General features: G+C 50.5%; 1 protein-coding gene across 1 annotated transcript; it reads right to left on the bottom strand.

Annotated features, from left to right (window-relative positions):
- Nucleotides 1–5,379: 5,379 nt before the first annotated feature.
- On the bottom strand, nucleotides 5,380–14,429 carry GMCL1 (germ cell-less, spermatogenesis associated 1; the record flags this gene model as incomplete). Its single annotated transcript, XM_009081940.1, has 11 exons — nucleotides 5,380–5,508; nucleotides 6,186–6,273; nucleotides 6,973–7,118; nucleotides 7,865–7,940; nucleotides 10,018–10,087; nucleotides 12,079–12,237; nucleotides 12,392–12,482; nucleotides 12,933–13,017; nucleotides 13,161–13,226; nucleotides 13,844–13,956; nucleotides 14,332–14,429. Coding segments are annotated over 11 exons (1,121 nt in total), but the record flags the coding sequence as incomplete, so codon positions are not given.
- Nucleotides 14,430–14,573: the final 144 nt, after the last annotated feature.

Here is a 14,573-nt window from a genome sequence, read left to right on the forward strand (position 1 = left end):
CCTCCCTCCGTGCACACACACACACTCACACACACACACTCCCTCCCTGCCCTCCGAGCAGACTCTTAGCTTTACTTGTTCTCTGAGACACCACGGTGGGACTTGGCGATTCCGTGTGCTCTGTACAAAGTGTTGTCGTAGGAGTTTTTCCTTGCATGCCATAAAACCACCTGTCGAGTAAAGCGAACAGCGTCTTTGGCTTCTCCCTGCACTCCCAGGTAGAGCTGGAGCTGTCCCACCCCCTGCAGCTCTCCTCCCACCCCTCCCCTCCAGCAGTAGGTAACGCTCAGATAACGATTAAGACACTGCATTGTCACTTTAACAGTACCTGTCGATGTACGTCGCGCTCGTAGCGTCTGTGCCGTAGGAGAAAACCTCTGAGATTGGGCTAAAGACCTCCACTAGGCTTTTACCCTGATCAAGGCTGTATTATTTCCATGAAAGTCATGGTAACTCTTTAAAAAGCACAGGGTGCAGACCTCGCGGCGCGGGCCGAGGCTGCACCGGAGGTACCACGTATCTCCCCCCGGGCGAGCAGGACTAGCAAAGCTGCTGGAGCTTCCCAACCAGCCCCAGCAGAGCACGTGCCTGGAAATAATTGGGGACTCAGGGTCTAATCCCATTTCCCAACCCTTCACCCACGCCCTGAGTAGTGTATAGAACGTGGCATGTCGTAGGGTCGTGTTACCCCCTGGATACCAACACCCCATTCCCTGGGGCGTGTGGGCACAAGGAGCTGCAGCAGCACCACCAGCACCACCAGTGCCGTGGGTCAGTGTGTCCCAGCACCCTTGGGCTCATGGCTGTGTGTCCACCCCGGCGTGGTGAATCCGTGGCTGTGTGTCCACCCCGGCGTGGTGAGTCTGGTTTGCTTCATGTCTCTCAACTAGTTCTGCCTCTGCAGCCTTCAGGTGGCACCTGGATTTGTACACTGTGTATTTATGTTTGAGCTCTGATGTTCTCTTTCTGTACATAGTCTCTGGGGGGTTTTATCGCTTAGTTTGACGTCACCTTTCCATGTCACTGAAGAACGGGACAGAGTACTTAAGTTTCTTCTTTTTTTTTTTTTTTTTTGTTTTGTTGGTTTCTCATGTAATTTTCTTTTGTAATTTAAATTTTTCTTGGGGTAGACTGGAGAGAGAGAGAGAACCCCAAACTCCTGAGGATGGTTGCACAAGAGGTCTGGGCACCCTGGCAGAAGGGAAGGCAGAGTGAGGGGTGTGGGAACAGCAGGGCCCTGCTGGTTTGGGTGGGTTGGGACCCAGGAAAGGAATTGTTTTGTGCCCTGCCCTCCCCAGCTCTGCTCTGGGAGGTGACCCCGAGGGGTGGCATCACCCAGGGCTCTGCAGGGCCCTTGACCTCCTGTCACTGTCCTGGCTGAGCACTTGGGCTCACTGTGAGGCACAGCAATGCCAACCTTGTCTTCCACCCGGTGCCAGGGATGGGTGTCGTGTGTTCCCACTTGGCATCCTGGGGCTGAGTGTCCCCAGGACACACCTGAGTGTCCCCAGGTCACACCTGTGTGCCCTGCTGGGACACAGAGTGGGTCTTGCCAGCAGAAAAGTCTGGCTGAACTGCACACTGCAGATCTCTGCCATGGTGAGCAGAGGGGACACAAGGGTGGGCAGAACTGTCCGTGGTCAGCAGAGGAGACACAAGGGTGGGCAGAACTTCTGTCCATGATCAGCAGAGGAGACACAAGGGTGGGCAGAACTTCTGTCCATGGTCAGCAGAGGACAATGAAATTGCAGTGAGGCCCAAAATGCTCACCCAGAAGCCCCACAGAGCCTTCAGATTGGAGGGGAGAGTTTTTGTCTATTTTTATGTATATTTTTATACTGCTCGGGGTAACCTCAGTACCAAAAGTTTCTTCTGGGTTGGGGGTTGAGTTCAGTAGCACAACTTAAAGTGAAATTACTCTTTTGGGGCATTTGAAATGCTTATTTTTTTATAAGCCTGGAGACAATTCTAACCACCACAACCTGTGTATAGATGTGATGTAAGAAACCAAGTCTAGTGGAAGTTTTAGAAGCTGTCAAATAAATTCCTGAAGGATGATATAGAAATCCTCTAATCTGGCACCAAGCAGTTCTGTGTGATTCTTCCTCAGATAAAACCAGCATTTTGCCTACTGAAAAGTTGAGTCAGAAATGTTTTTAGCTGCTGCACCTTGCAGAGTTGCATCAGTGGCTGTTTTCACTCTTAGCCAGCTGTGCCCCTAGAGAAATCTGTAGTGTTTTCATCAGTTAGGGAGAGAAATTTCATACAACAGCAGCTTTGGGGCATAAGGGGAAGGATTGGGGCGTGAGCAGCAGCTCTGCCTTTGGTCCAGGCTCCGTGGCTGGAGCAGAGGATGAGGGTGAAGGAGCAGCAGGGCTGAAGGTTGGGCTGTAGCTCACAGGAGCAGGAAGAACCAGCCCTGAGCTCTCAGGGTGGTGGTGGATCCTTGGCCAGAGGGATGATGCACATTTGGCCCCAGACAGGACAAACACAGGAGGTGTTTGCTGTACAGTCTGAGTGTAGCATCCAGGAGTGTAACACACTCCTGAGCATCACCACGGGATGTTCTGTGAACGTGTTTCAAATGAAGAAGGGAAGATAAATCCTAACTCTTGATATGAAGGGAAGAGCAAATGATTATCTGCAGGGACAGACAGACAGACTGTCCAGTCTGTGTCTTCCCTCCAGGAAGAAGTGCTGCTTTGTGGGTTTAGGACGGGTTTGTTTTGCTTGGTTGTTCCCATGTGGATGCATTTTCTTTGCTCTCCTGGTGTCCCAGCACATGCTCTGGCCATGCAGGCAGCACAGGCTCTTGGCCTTCCCTCCCTGGCAACTTTGCACAGGATTTTATTGGGGTTTAATACAGACATAGATATATCTAAACACAATCAGCAAATGACTGAGCCTTGCAAGTGGAATTTGCCTCATCCCTTCTTAAGAATCCAAGAGGGAACAGCTCGTGTTCACTCACCCCAGGGGTGCCAGGAGTACCTGTGGCACACAGGTCTCTGACCCAGGAGCTGTGGGATGCAGTTTGACCTGAGAGAGCTGTACCTGCTCTCCCTTATCAGGCAATCCAAAGCTGTCAAGCCCTGGGAGAGATAAGAGGGTGAAAGGTCCAAGTGCATGGGAGGGGAGAGGTGTAAAACACTGGCAAAAACCACAGTCCAAGGATGACAAGGTGCAAGATAACAAACTGGAATGAGGGCTTGGCCTTCCTGCCACCATCCCCTCCAGCAGATAAGGGAGATCTGCTCTTGGCAGAGGCAGAGAAATGGGCACTGAAGGCACAAAGAGGCAATTCCTGGTCACAAGGTCTTCTGGAGAGAGGGAAATTCTTTGCCTTGTGACAATTCCCTTGAGCAGCCTGAAATCTCTGTGGCCTGAAGCAAAGGAAATGCATCTGGTGTGGGCAGGGGAGGCATAAAGCCAAAGACTGTGTGGCTGCTAGCAGAAACAAGTGCTGTAGATTCACCTGATGTTGTTCTGTCGTGTTTACAATATTTATTTTTAGTGATTGACTGCAATGATATTATATATAGGCTTCCTTATTTTTGTACTTTTCATACCGTTTTCCTGAGTGTGGTGTTGTACTGCTCAGCTCCCCTTGGCCACCACTGCTGCTCCTAGTCAGTGACTTCAATAAAAGAGAGAAAAATAAAACAACCACCACCCAGTTCTGGGGGAATTGTCATGTGTGTTTGGTTTCTGTGCAACCCTCAGCAAGGCTTGAGGAAAGGCAACTGTGCCCACCCCACCCGATCCCCTGGAAGGGTTTGTCTCCTTGCACTGATCTCCCAGCCAGGAGGGTGTGGGAGGCACAGAACATTGCAGGGACCAAGGGAAGGACTCATTAGTGTCTGGAGAGACACACCAAGATGAGTTCCATGCCCCACATCCAACGCCCTTGTGGCACTGGAGGGTGATGTGTCCCCAGGACGAGGGGAGCAGAGCAGGGATGGCCTCAGGAATCAGCAGTGTGAGGGCAGAGCAGGATCAGGCCCTGCCTGGGGGTGCAGAGCCCTGAGCTGCACAGCTCAACCCACAGCAGATCCCAACCTGGTGCTGCCAAGCACCTGGATTTGCTGGGCCTGTTCCCCTCTGCCCCTGGTGCTCCCCACGGAGTCAGCCACGGGTTTGGCTCGGTGGGTCTGGGTAACACCAGCAAACTGCTTGGCTAAACATCTGCCCCCCAATTTCGATGCTGCAGCAGCTGAAATGCTTCCACTTCCTGCTGCCAGGGAGGTGTGACGTGGCACAGAGCACGAGCTGTTCCCAGCCAGGAAGGAGACACAGGCACAATTCCACGGGAAGTCATTTACTTGACAAGCTGCCACGTTTTTCCAATCTTCCCAACACATTTTAACCCTTGTTATAAAGTACAAATGGTTGAATATTCATCTGACAGTTTTAAAAAAATAGGCTAAAGAGGCAAAATTTCCCACTTTGAATCCAAAAAGTCCTGCTGTAAGAATTGAGACTTGACAGACAAACAACAAAACTCAACACAGACAGGAGAAAGTGTCCTGGATACGACTCACCCACCACACAGAGGGGAGAGGAATTCCCTTTGCTCCCAGCTCTGCCCTGGGATCCTGTGACCTTGCTGGAGTGATGTGAAGTTGATGTTCCACATACTACTCAAAAGGCACTCAAAGGTCACAAGTTCCTGAGCTAAGGGGATGAATTCCCAAGGGAACAGCTAGGACAAGCCCCAGCAGAGGTGCAAGCACTGGTATTTGGTGTGTGAGCAGAGCTGCTGCTGGCAGGACACACGAACAAGGACATGGGAGTTAGCTGCAGCACGTGGAGAAAAAAAAATTCACTTAAGAACATTCTCATTAGCAAATTAAAGCATTTGCTGCAATGTTAAAATAAGACCAAGAGCTGCAGAACAGGCTTGAAAACAAACAGGTTGAACAGTTAAACAACCAAAGTTGAGACATTTGTACACATTATTTGGCCCTAATGGAAAAGGGCCAGGAAAAAAAGCAAAATATGGATCTGTTACCACAGATCAGTCCTTAAAACAAACAAGTAAAACACCCAAACCCACACCACATGCTCAGGATGCCACAGCTCAGCTCCCAAGCTGTCACTCACACAACATTCCCTACTTCCAATTTGGCTCAGTTTTCACCCAGAAAAATCCAAGTGTGACATTTCTCAAACATGGAATGGCCACGGCCTGAACAGAAACACAACAGAAATCCAAAAGGTAACAAGTTTTGGCCTATCTGGTTGCTGATCTTCCCCTCAGAGGTGCATAGAGTACACTAAGGCCAGGGATGGTAGCTACAGTGTAAGGCCTGGTGGTCCCAGTTCCGTGTCCATGGCTGGAGAGGAGGTACCCAGGGGGGACAGGGTCCCCTGGGGGTCTCAGGCCTCCATGTTATCCAGCTGTGCCTCACCATCTGCCTTCTTCTCTGGAGATGTGTACAGGAAGTTGCAGCAGATGTAGAGTGGGAATGTCAGGAATCTGCTGTCCAGATTCATCACTATCTGCTCCTGGAAGCACACACCTCATTAGCACATCCTGTCCAGTCCCTGCTCTCAGGGCTGGCTGGAAATAAGGGCAGGGGATCTCTAGAGAACTCCACTCCTCTCTGAGGCTCTTGATTTATTTCAGAGTGATAAATCTACCCCTGGAACAACATGCAGACACTGTTAACTCTGCAAATCTGCCCCTTGAAGAACATGCAGACACTGTCAACTCTGCAAATCTACCCCTGGAACAACATGCAGACACTGTTAACCCTGCAAATCTGCCCCTTGAAGAACATGCAGATACTCTTAACTCTGCAGCTAACAAGAGTCTTCAGACAAGCCCCAAATTTGCCTCCAGATGAGGGTTCTGATACCCAGAGGGGTGATCTGGGAGCCTGGGAGAGCAGAGACACCCAGAACACAGCACTGGCAGCAAACAGCAGCACCACAGGCACTAATTTCACTAACAGGGGTACTAATTCCACATTCCCAACACTAATGAAGCTCACACTCCCCTTTCTCTGGTTCCACTTCACAAATGAGCTTCATCACCCACTGCCTGTAACAGAACACTTGAGATTCCACATCAGCCATGACAATAAAACAGCAATTCCCTTTCCAAAGGGTTGGTGACTTCTCAGCATTTTTTTCCATGCCTTGGACCCCACGATTCACACCTCAAAAATGCACAGACATACCTGGTCCTTCTCGAGGGTCAGGATCTGATATCCTGTAGTCCGACAGCAAACCATCTTCCCACTGCTGTCAAACGAGGCCAGACGTAACCTGGGGCACAACAGTGAAATGACTTGAGTCTTCCATACTTTTTCCAGTCAAAGTTTCTCCCAAAGAGGCACAGAATAATGTTTTTTAGCTTAGTGGCAACAAGATTTAATGCAAGGGGAAAAAAAAAAAAGGCAGTGCCTGTTCTCCTGCACCTGGCACAGGTGAGGCCTCGTGAGTGCTATGTCCAGTTTGGGGCTCTCACAGCAAGGAGGGGCTGGAGGTGTCCAGGGAAGGGAATGGAGCTGGGAAGGGGCTGGAACACCAGGAGAGGCTGAGGGAGCTGTGGGGGCTCAGCCTGGAGAAAAGGAGGCTCAGGGGAACCTTCTCACTCTCTCCAACTCCCCAACAGAAGGTGCATCCAAGTGGGATCAGGCTCTGCTCCCAGGGAACAAGGAACAGGACAAGGGGAAACAGCCTCAGGCTGGGCCAGGGGAGGTTCAGGTTGGACATCAGAAGGAATTTTTCCATGGATAGGGCTGTCAGGCATTGGAATGTGCTGCCCAGGGAGGAGGTGGAACCACCATCCCTGGAGGAATTCAAGGAACAACCGGACATGGCACTCAGTGCTCTGGTCTGGCTGACACAGTGGTGATGGGTCACAGGTTGGACCTGATGGTCTCAGAGGTGTTTTCCAACCTGCCCAATTCTGTGACAGAGCTGAAGAAGGCACTGCAGGCCCCAGCAAGGAGCTGCTGTTACCTGAAGGCGATGTTCCTGCGTGGCTGCAGGCTGACAGCACCACTGCAGGGCTGGTTCAGCGTGTTCCTCTTGAAGATGATGTAGCGGTTGGTGTAGGTGACAAGCAGGTCAAAGCCAAAGTTGAAGCCTGTCCACCTCCAGCAGTACTGCAGGCCAAGCAGAGAAACCAGCCTGAGTGTTGGCTCTGACACAGGGGTGAGTGTCACGTGGATGGGACGTGCCAATTCCCCAAGAGATCCGTGCTGGGATTCTGGGACACAGAGGTGTGGGGGGAGCCAAGGATTCAACAGCAATCCCATGTGGGAGGTACCTTGGGAGGAAGCACTTGCAGCCAGGTGACTGTGAGAGCAGCTGAGAGTCAGCTGAGTGTCAGCTGCATCCCAGACTACAGAAATACACTGACCACTGGAGGGACTGAGGCACTGGGAGCAGCACAGCCACACTCAGAACCCTCTGTGGGGAGCAGTGTCCTTAGGGTGAGTGACTTCAGCTAGGAACACTCCTGTCTCCTGCTCTGCACAAGGCCTAAGGGCACAGATGTGTGTGTGCAGCACACAGAGGCTCTGGCTGTATCACCCATTTTCTCTAAAAACCTTCCTTTCCCAGCTCACAGCACTGCTCAGAGCTCTGTTAACTGCCTGGAATTTATGTGCCAAGCCTCAAGTGACAGGTCATGGCTGCATTTGCTCCACACACACTAACAGCTCTAGCAAACACTGTCTGACTCACAGCACAGGAGCACAATGAGACACCAGTTCCTCACTCTCTGCAGACACTGCAGTGTTTCCATGCTCCTGGGAGGGATTTCTGCCTCAATTACACCTCTTGGGTGCAGTTTGACACTGGGGACACACGTGTTGTGTTGGAGGTACCTGCCACATGCCACACTTACATCCCCATCCTTTGCCAGTTTACGGCCACACCTCATGCTGTTTCCTTCCAGTTCCTCTTTATTTATTTCTTGAGGCCTAAAGAAAGAAAAATAGAACATTTTTTAAGGAGACTTCGACAGCTTTGTGTGGTATCATCAGGTGGGAAAGATGAACAGGTTGGAGTAAACTGGTCTGACCACACAATCGTGGCATATCCTGAGTTGGGAGGGACCCAAAACTGACCCTTTTCTGAGCAGAGGTGTGAGCAGATTAGCTCCTTCCCTCTGAGCTGTCCTGTGAACATCCAACACACAGCCACAACACAAACCAAGTTGTGACACTTCATTTGGGACTTGAACTTCTCCAGAGAACAACCTAAGAGTGGTCCAGGCCTCACACAAACCCTGCCTGAAGGCACAGCCAGAGAGGAGAGCTGGTGCTGAGGCACAGCTGCAGGCCCTGCTGGAAAAGGCACCCAGGAGACACAGAGTTTCTCAAGAGGCTGTTACACAACACATTTCCCCAGTGCTCATCAAACTCTCAGCTCTGTCACCCGACACTGACTTGTTTCACTCCACAGCTCCAGCCTAGCAGAGCCAGCAGGAGTGAAATCAGCCCCGAGGTGTCAGACACACTGACATCACTAACCAAACATCCCCCACTGCCACAAGGTCTTCAAGTTCCAGCAAGGCCAAGTGTGTGCTGTGAGCTTTGGAAATCAGGGACACCAACCCCTACAGAGTCACATTGCAAAGCTGCAATAGCCAACAACATCCTCCAAGTAATGCAAGAAGAAATGCATCAGTTCCCTTCCCCCTGTCACACTCCACCTGCAGCTGAAGCTTTATGGGCTTGGCCTGGCTCTTGCATCCTGCCTGGCTAAAAACCAATCCTGAAGGGTGAAGTGTTTTACAAACAAGTTAAGCTCCTCAGCATAACCAAATTTGCCCAAGAAGTTGCTTCCCACATCTTCCAGCTGAGCTGGTTCTGTGGCTGAGCTGAAGGCAGCAGTGGTGATAGAGGATTTGTTTGTTTAATTAGTGACAAATTTCACAACCATTAGTCCCTAACGCTCAGACAGACATCAGCACCTCCTCCAGCAGTCTCAGAACTTCAGCCCTGACCACTTCCACAGCTGCCACGTGGCAAACAGTGCAGCTATTCTGCCTCCTTCTCAAACACTGCCACAGACAGTTACAGTAAGAATGTTTCCAGCCCTCTGTTCCTATACACACAGTGACCTGGAGCCCACCTGGAACCACACACTTGGTCAACTCCTAGGCAGGAGTTGAGACACAGAGTGAAGAAACACATCTGACCACACACCAGCACAGACCTTGGCACTGAGCAGCAGCAGCAGAAGAGGCTGGGCTAGGCCAGAGGCTGTTGTTACACCAAACTCCCTCTGGCTGAGGTTTCCAGTTTTAGAGAAATTTTCACAAATCTCAGATTGCGAAACTAGACGAGCAAGAAAAACATGGAAAAATACTCTGCTTGTTCCAAGAGTCCCTAAAATTGTCAGTGCTGAGGTTGATCTTTCCTGAGCTGGATGATCCCCCTGATCCTCACTGCAGCTCTGTGGAGCTCACCACAGCAGCACATCCATCCAGTGGCTGAAGTCACTGCAGAGGAGCTACCAAACACATCCAGAGCAGCAAACACAGGGGCTGACTTTGTCCCACAGCTCTGTGACTCCTAACACTCCCTTCCACACTAACTGTGGGTTCCTGTGAGGCACAAGGTAACACCCAGAGTAGGTTTGGCTACTCTTAGATACAGCCACAGCAGCACTGAGGATGGAAAGCTCAAGGAATTAATTACCTTTCCCAGTCTCCACACACATTTCCAGGCAAAGTACTGGTGAGAAGCACTAACCAACACAAAGGAAGATACAGGGTGGGGGTGTGTGTCCCCCCAGGCATTTACCTCTGGTCCCATTAGACCAGTTTTCCAGAGTTCTGCTGGTGTAGAAGCCTGGTCAGCCTTAGGGAACAGACAGTTCCACAGGGAGCAACAGCTTAAAAACACTGCTGAGTGATTCCCTCCCCAAAATCCACTGCAATACACTTCCCCCTCTCCTCTTCACACAGATTCCCAAAGGAATCATGGCAGAGTTCACATGAGAGGAAGGTTTCCAACTGGAGAAAGAAAGAAAAGCCTATAAAATACCTACCCAATGTCATTGTCTTGTTCTGCTCTGAGCATGGCAAACCACTGCTGTTTGTAAACAGAGGACAGCCACTCTAAAATCAAAAGAAAATACATAAACTTGGTGCTGGGAGCAGCCACAAACACTTGAAACAGAGAAAGTAACTACACTGAAATCATCCAGTTATACCTGTTAACTGAACCCACCCCCTGGAAACTCCCTGTGTGCTCCTGCCTCAGCCACAGGAGAAGGGACAAACACCCAGAGCCACCAGGCAGGAACTCAGGACTCTTCATCTCCCTGAGCATTCACCACAGCTGATGCAGCTCAACATGTTTGCTCAGCACTCACAGCCACAAGGAGCTCCTCAACAAGCTCTGAGAGAAATGCTGTTTTCTCAATCCCCAATGGAATGTTACACCAGTTAAACAAGAAGAAAAAGGATAAAAGAAACAGTGACTTGCCACAGATTTGGTAAAACATACAGAAATTGGTCCCTACTAGGAATAAACACAAATCTTCCTTGGAGAGAGCAAAGACTTTATCAGCTGTGTTGATGTTGTGACTGAGAGAGAAACCAGAAGAAACTGAAGAGGTTGTGAGTCAGTTAGACAAAAGGAACCCGAAGCACAGGGGGGTAAGAAGTTCTCAGTGAAGATAACAAGCAGGAAAGGTCACAAACCAGCACAGGCTCTGGAGAAATGGGCTGGGGGAGGGAACAGGGGGAACCACTGTGACCACACAGACAACACAGAAGAGGATGGGTGTGCAGGAGGGAGAGGTGAGATCGTGGTGCTCAGAGCAACTTGCAAGTCCCAGATGGAAAAGTTAAAACCAGCCCTTGTCCTGCTCACTCTAGAGTGAAAATCCAGACTGCCACAAGAGCATCCTGGGAATTAAACCAAGCACAACAAGGCTAAAAATGAGTTGAGGGAAGTGACACAGAGCCCAGACAAGGAATGGATGACAAGGGAAGGAATAAAAGCATCTTCTCTGTGTATCTATTCCACACCTCATTCTGACTGCAGTTCACCTGCTGATTTGTAAACACAGAGAGGGAAAGTAGAGCTCAGGAAAAGCTCAGAAGTCACCAAGAGAAACAGATCAGCCTGTGCTCACACACACACACACCTTAAGCCTTCCTGCCTCTTGCACCTTTCCTGCACAAGGAACAGACTGTTGGCAACTCCTAACACTGAGCTGCACTTTTCTCCTGCAGGTGCTACACACACACACAGGGCACAGAAACAGAGCCATGACAAACCACAGCATTACTTTCAGCTACTCTGTGGGACTTCCTTCTTCACCTCCTTGAGAACAACTTCATCCAGACTAACCTAGAGAGTTTCCTCCAGAGTCCAAACCACCCAGCAGTGTCCCTGCCTGCACTCTGAGGGACAGAGCATCCCCTCAAATGCTGGGTGCTGTTCCAAAGGGCAGGCTAAGAACCATCTAAACCTACATGTAAAGGCTGAGCATAAGTTCTGCTCTTGGCACAGCTTTGGGCTACACACTGGTACCAGCAGATGACAAGGGATAGCAAGGAGGAAGTTCTGACAGCATCACTTCTTCACACAGGAGCTCATCCTGCACTTCCCAGAGCCACCCCAGTGCTGTGCCCTGCCACCCAGTGCCACCCAGTGCCACCCAGTGCACACCACTGCTCAGTGCAGCTCAGGGACTGCTCCACAAGGAAACACTTTGCTCTCACACCTCCTAACTAGGAGAAAAGGCGCCTGGACTAGGAGAAAAGGACACACTCTGTCCAATAAGCACAACCAAATCGGCCTCAAAACTGCAATGAATCTTGGAACGATTCTTGCCCTGACACACACGGATAAAGGGTCTGGGTTTGAGAACAGACACAGCATTTGGGCACTGAAGAACACTGAGCAAAGGTCAAGCACAGCTTGGGAAGGGGTAACAGCAGCAACGTTAAGAGAAGGAAATCAAGATGTACTAGGCATTGACTGAGAGCATTTTGTCCCTTCTCTGGACACCTCCAGCCCCGCAGTGTCTTTGTGGGGGTGATGGACCCAGAGCTGCCCCAGGCTCTGAGGAGCCTCACCTGTGCCCAGCACTCACCTGAGGGCAGCAGGGCATCTCTCTCAACGATCCTGGCTGAGGCCAAGTCACTGATGATGTACTGCAGCCTCAGGTGTGCAAACACAGGCAGGAATGGACTCCCCTGCGCCGACTCCAGGGATGCAGCGCCGACCCCAGGAATCCCACGCCACCCCCGAACTCGGCCAGACACAGCACCTCTATTACAACTTGTTTTCCCAAATATCCTCCAGACACTGCTTGTACTGCAGTTACTGTAGGCAGGGAAGGCACCTCCTGCCACTAAAATGAAGTGATTACATTCAAATCCCAAACCAAGGCCAACTCTTCCTACCTCTCCTGCGCTCGGCAAACCAGGCGTCAGCTTCGCCCAACAGCTGCTTGAAGAACCCATTCCAAGAAGGCACAAGCTGAAGGAACATCCACTGGGAAAATACACAAAATCTAGTGAGTCTTTTGAAGGTTTCCACCTGGCAGGATCTGCAGAAGCTCCAGGGAAGCTGGAGAGGGACTCTGTGCTAAGAACTGCAGGGACAGGACAAGGAGTAATGGGGAGAAATTGAAAGAGGGAAATTTAAATTGGGTCTTTGGAAGAAATTCTTCTCTGGGAGGGTGGTGAGACATTGGCACAGGTTGGCTAAAGCCTTGAGCAACCTGCTCTGGTGGGAGGTGTCCCTGCCCAGGGCAGGGGGTTGGCACTGGATAATCTCTAAGCTCCATTCCAACCCCTGAACATCCTACAAAAAGTAAGTGATCCATGTATGAATCAGGGACATTTCCACAGTGCATTAATTCCTACAGAGGCACTGATGCTTGACTAAATACTTTCAGTCCACAGCACACATGAGGCCCCAGCCTGGCCCCTTGCCCAGTACCTTTTTGAGAGCTGTGTACACATCCATTTCCACCTGCAGCACAAACAGGTTCGAGGAGCTGATCAGCTGTGTCATGAGGCTTATGCTGAAAAAGATCAGGCAGAAGAGTTCAGGGAGACAGAAGGGAGAAAAAGAAGGGGAGGTAGGGAACAAGCAACCAGCAATAGCCCAAAAGTGATCTGTAGTGAGCTCAGACTTGGGCAGAGATTGTCTTTCAGCCCCAAGTACCTGAGTTCCTTGAAGAGGACAACACTCTGGTGAGTCATCAGGTTGTTCAAGAGCCACTCAAGGCACCTGCATGGAAAACAAGGAATTAGGAATTTTGCTTGTTTCATCTCTGTGTCAACATCCCTCACAGAGCCTGATCCTGCCCCACAGGATTGGGAAATGCTGCCTTAATCTGAACCAGAAATGCATAAAAATAGGGAAAAAAAGAGTTCTTTCCAACACAGGAGGTTTGCCCCAAAGTTTTCTGAAACTCTTTTTAAAGTTGCACTGAGTCTCTCCCAGGGCACAGGGAAAACTGAACTCAAAGGGCTGTTAATGCCACACACAGGGAGGCAAATGTGGCATCAGCTCCCAAATGTGGCATCAACTCAGGGTTCAGCTTCTGCCATTTGGTGCCAGAACAGTCCTTGACCACCAGTGTCAAGCACCAGTTGAAGACTGTCCCTCCTGATATCCTCCACAGCTCACCCAGCCCCAGCAGAGACCAACCAAACTACCTCAACCCACACTGGTTTTAGGGAACTGATTACAGCAGAACCTCCATAATTCAACAGGACAAGCAAAGCCCAAATCAAGGAGCTTTGAAAGAACTAAACTCAGAGTTACTCTGGGCATTACTGAACTGTTTGTAAATCCCAGTTCCTTAGCAAAGCCCAAAGCAGCTTAGAGCCAGCAATCCTTACTTTTTCTTCACGGAGTCCAACCCGTACGTCCCTGCAGAGTTATAGTAACCACACACAGTCTGTGCAGTGATGGTTTCCTTCATGGTTTCTCCACATTGCTGGATTAAGCCATCCTGCAGGGAGGAAAAAACCGACATTCCAAGTTTGCATTTTCCAACAGGAACTGTCACACACTGTGCAGCTCATACAGATCTTTGTGCCTGAGCCACCTCCAAAGCCCCACGTGCTGCAGTGACCTGTTACACCTCAGAGCTGTCCTAAGAACATTTCCTGTGACAGAAAAGCTCCAAGAATCCCTTGAGAACAGAGCAAAGGAGCTGCAAAACCTACTGCAACCTGCTCTTAGATATGACTCTCACAGCAGCACTTAGCACCTAAATCTTAGAGCATTTCTTGGGCAAAGCCACTGCTGTGTTTGGGTTTGTGGGTGCAGCAGAGATGAACTGCTCTGCCTCCTCTGCAGGTGAGGACCCAAAAGTGTGACTTACAAGTTGCAGCATACACGCTGCGGCCAGCAGAGCGACCACGCGGCTCGGGTTGATCAGCACGTCGTCTCTGTAGAGAGAGCCGAACGCCACCTGCAGAGCTGCCGAGAGAACAGCCAGACAGACAACGCTCAGCTCGGGCCAGAGAGCCCCAAAACACACCAAACCCCTTCGCTGAACACCTAATTAACGGCTGAGACTCCATCACAGGATCCACAGGGTTGGAAGAGGCCTCAAAGATCATC

This window comes from Acanthisitta chloris, unplaced genomic scaffold, assembly GCF_000695815.1.
Source record: "Acanthisitta chloris isolate BGI_N310 unplaced genomic scaffold, ASM69581v1 scaffold7599, whole genome shotgun sequence".
In the NCBI taxonomy this organism is placed as follows: domain Eukaryota; kingdom Metazoa; phylum Chordata; class Aves; order Passeriformes; family Acanthisittidae; genus Acanthisitta; species Acanthisitta chloris.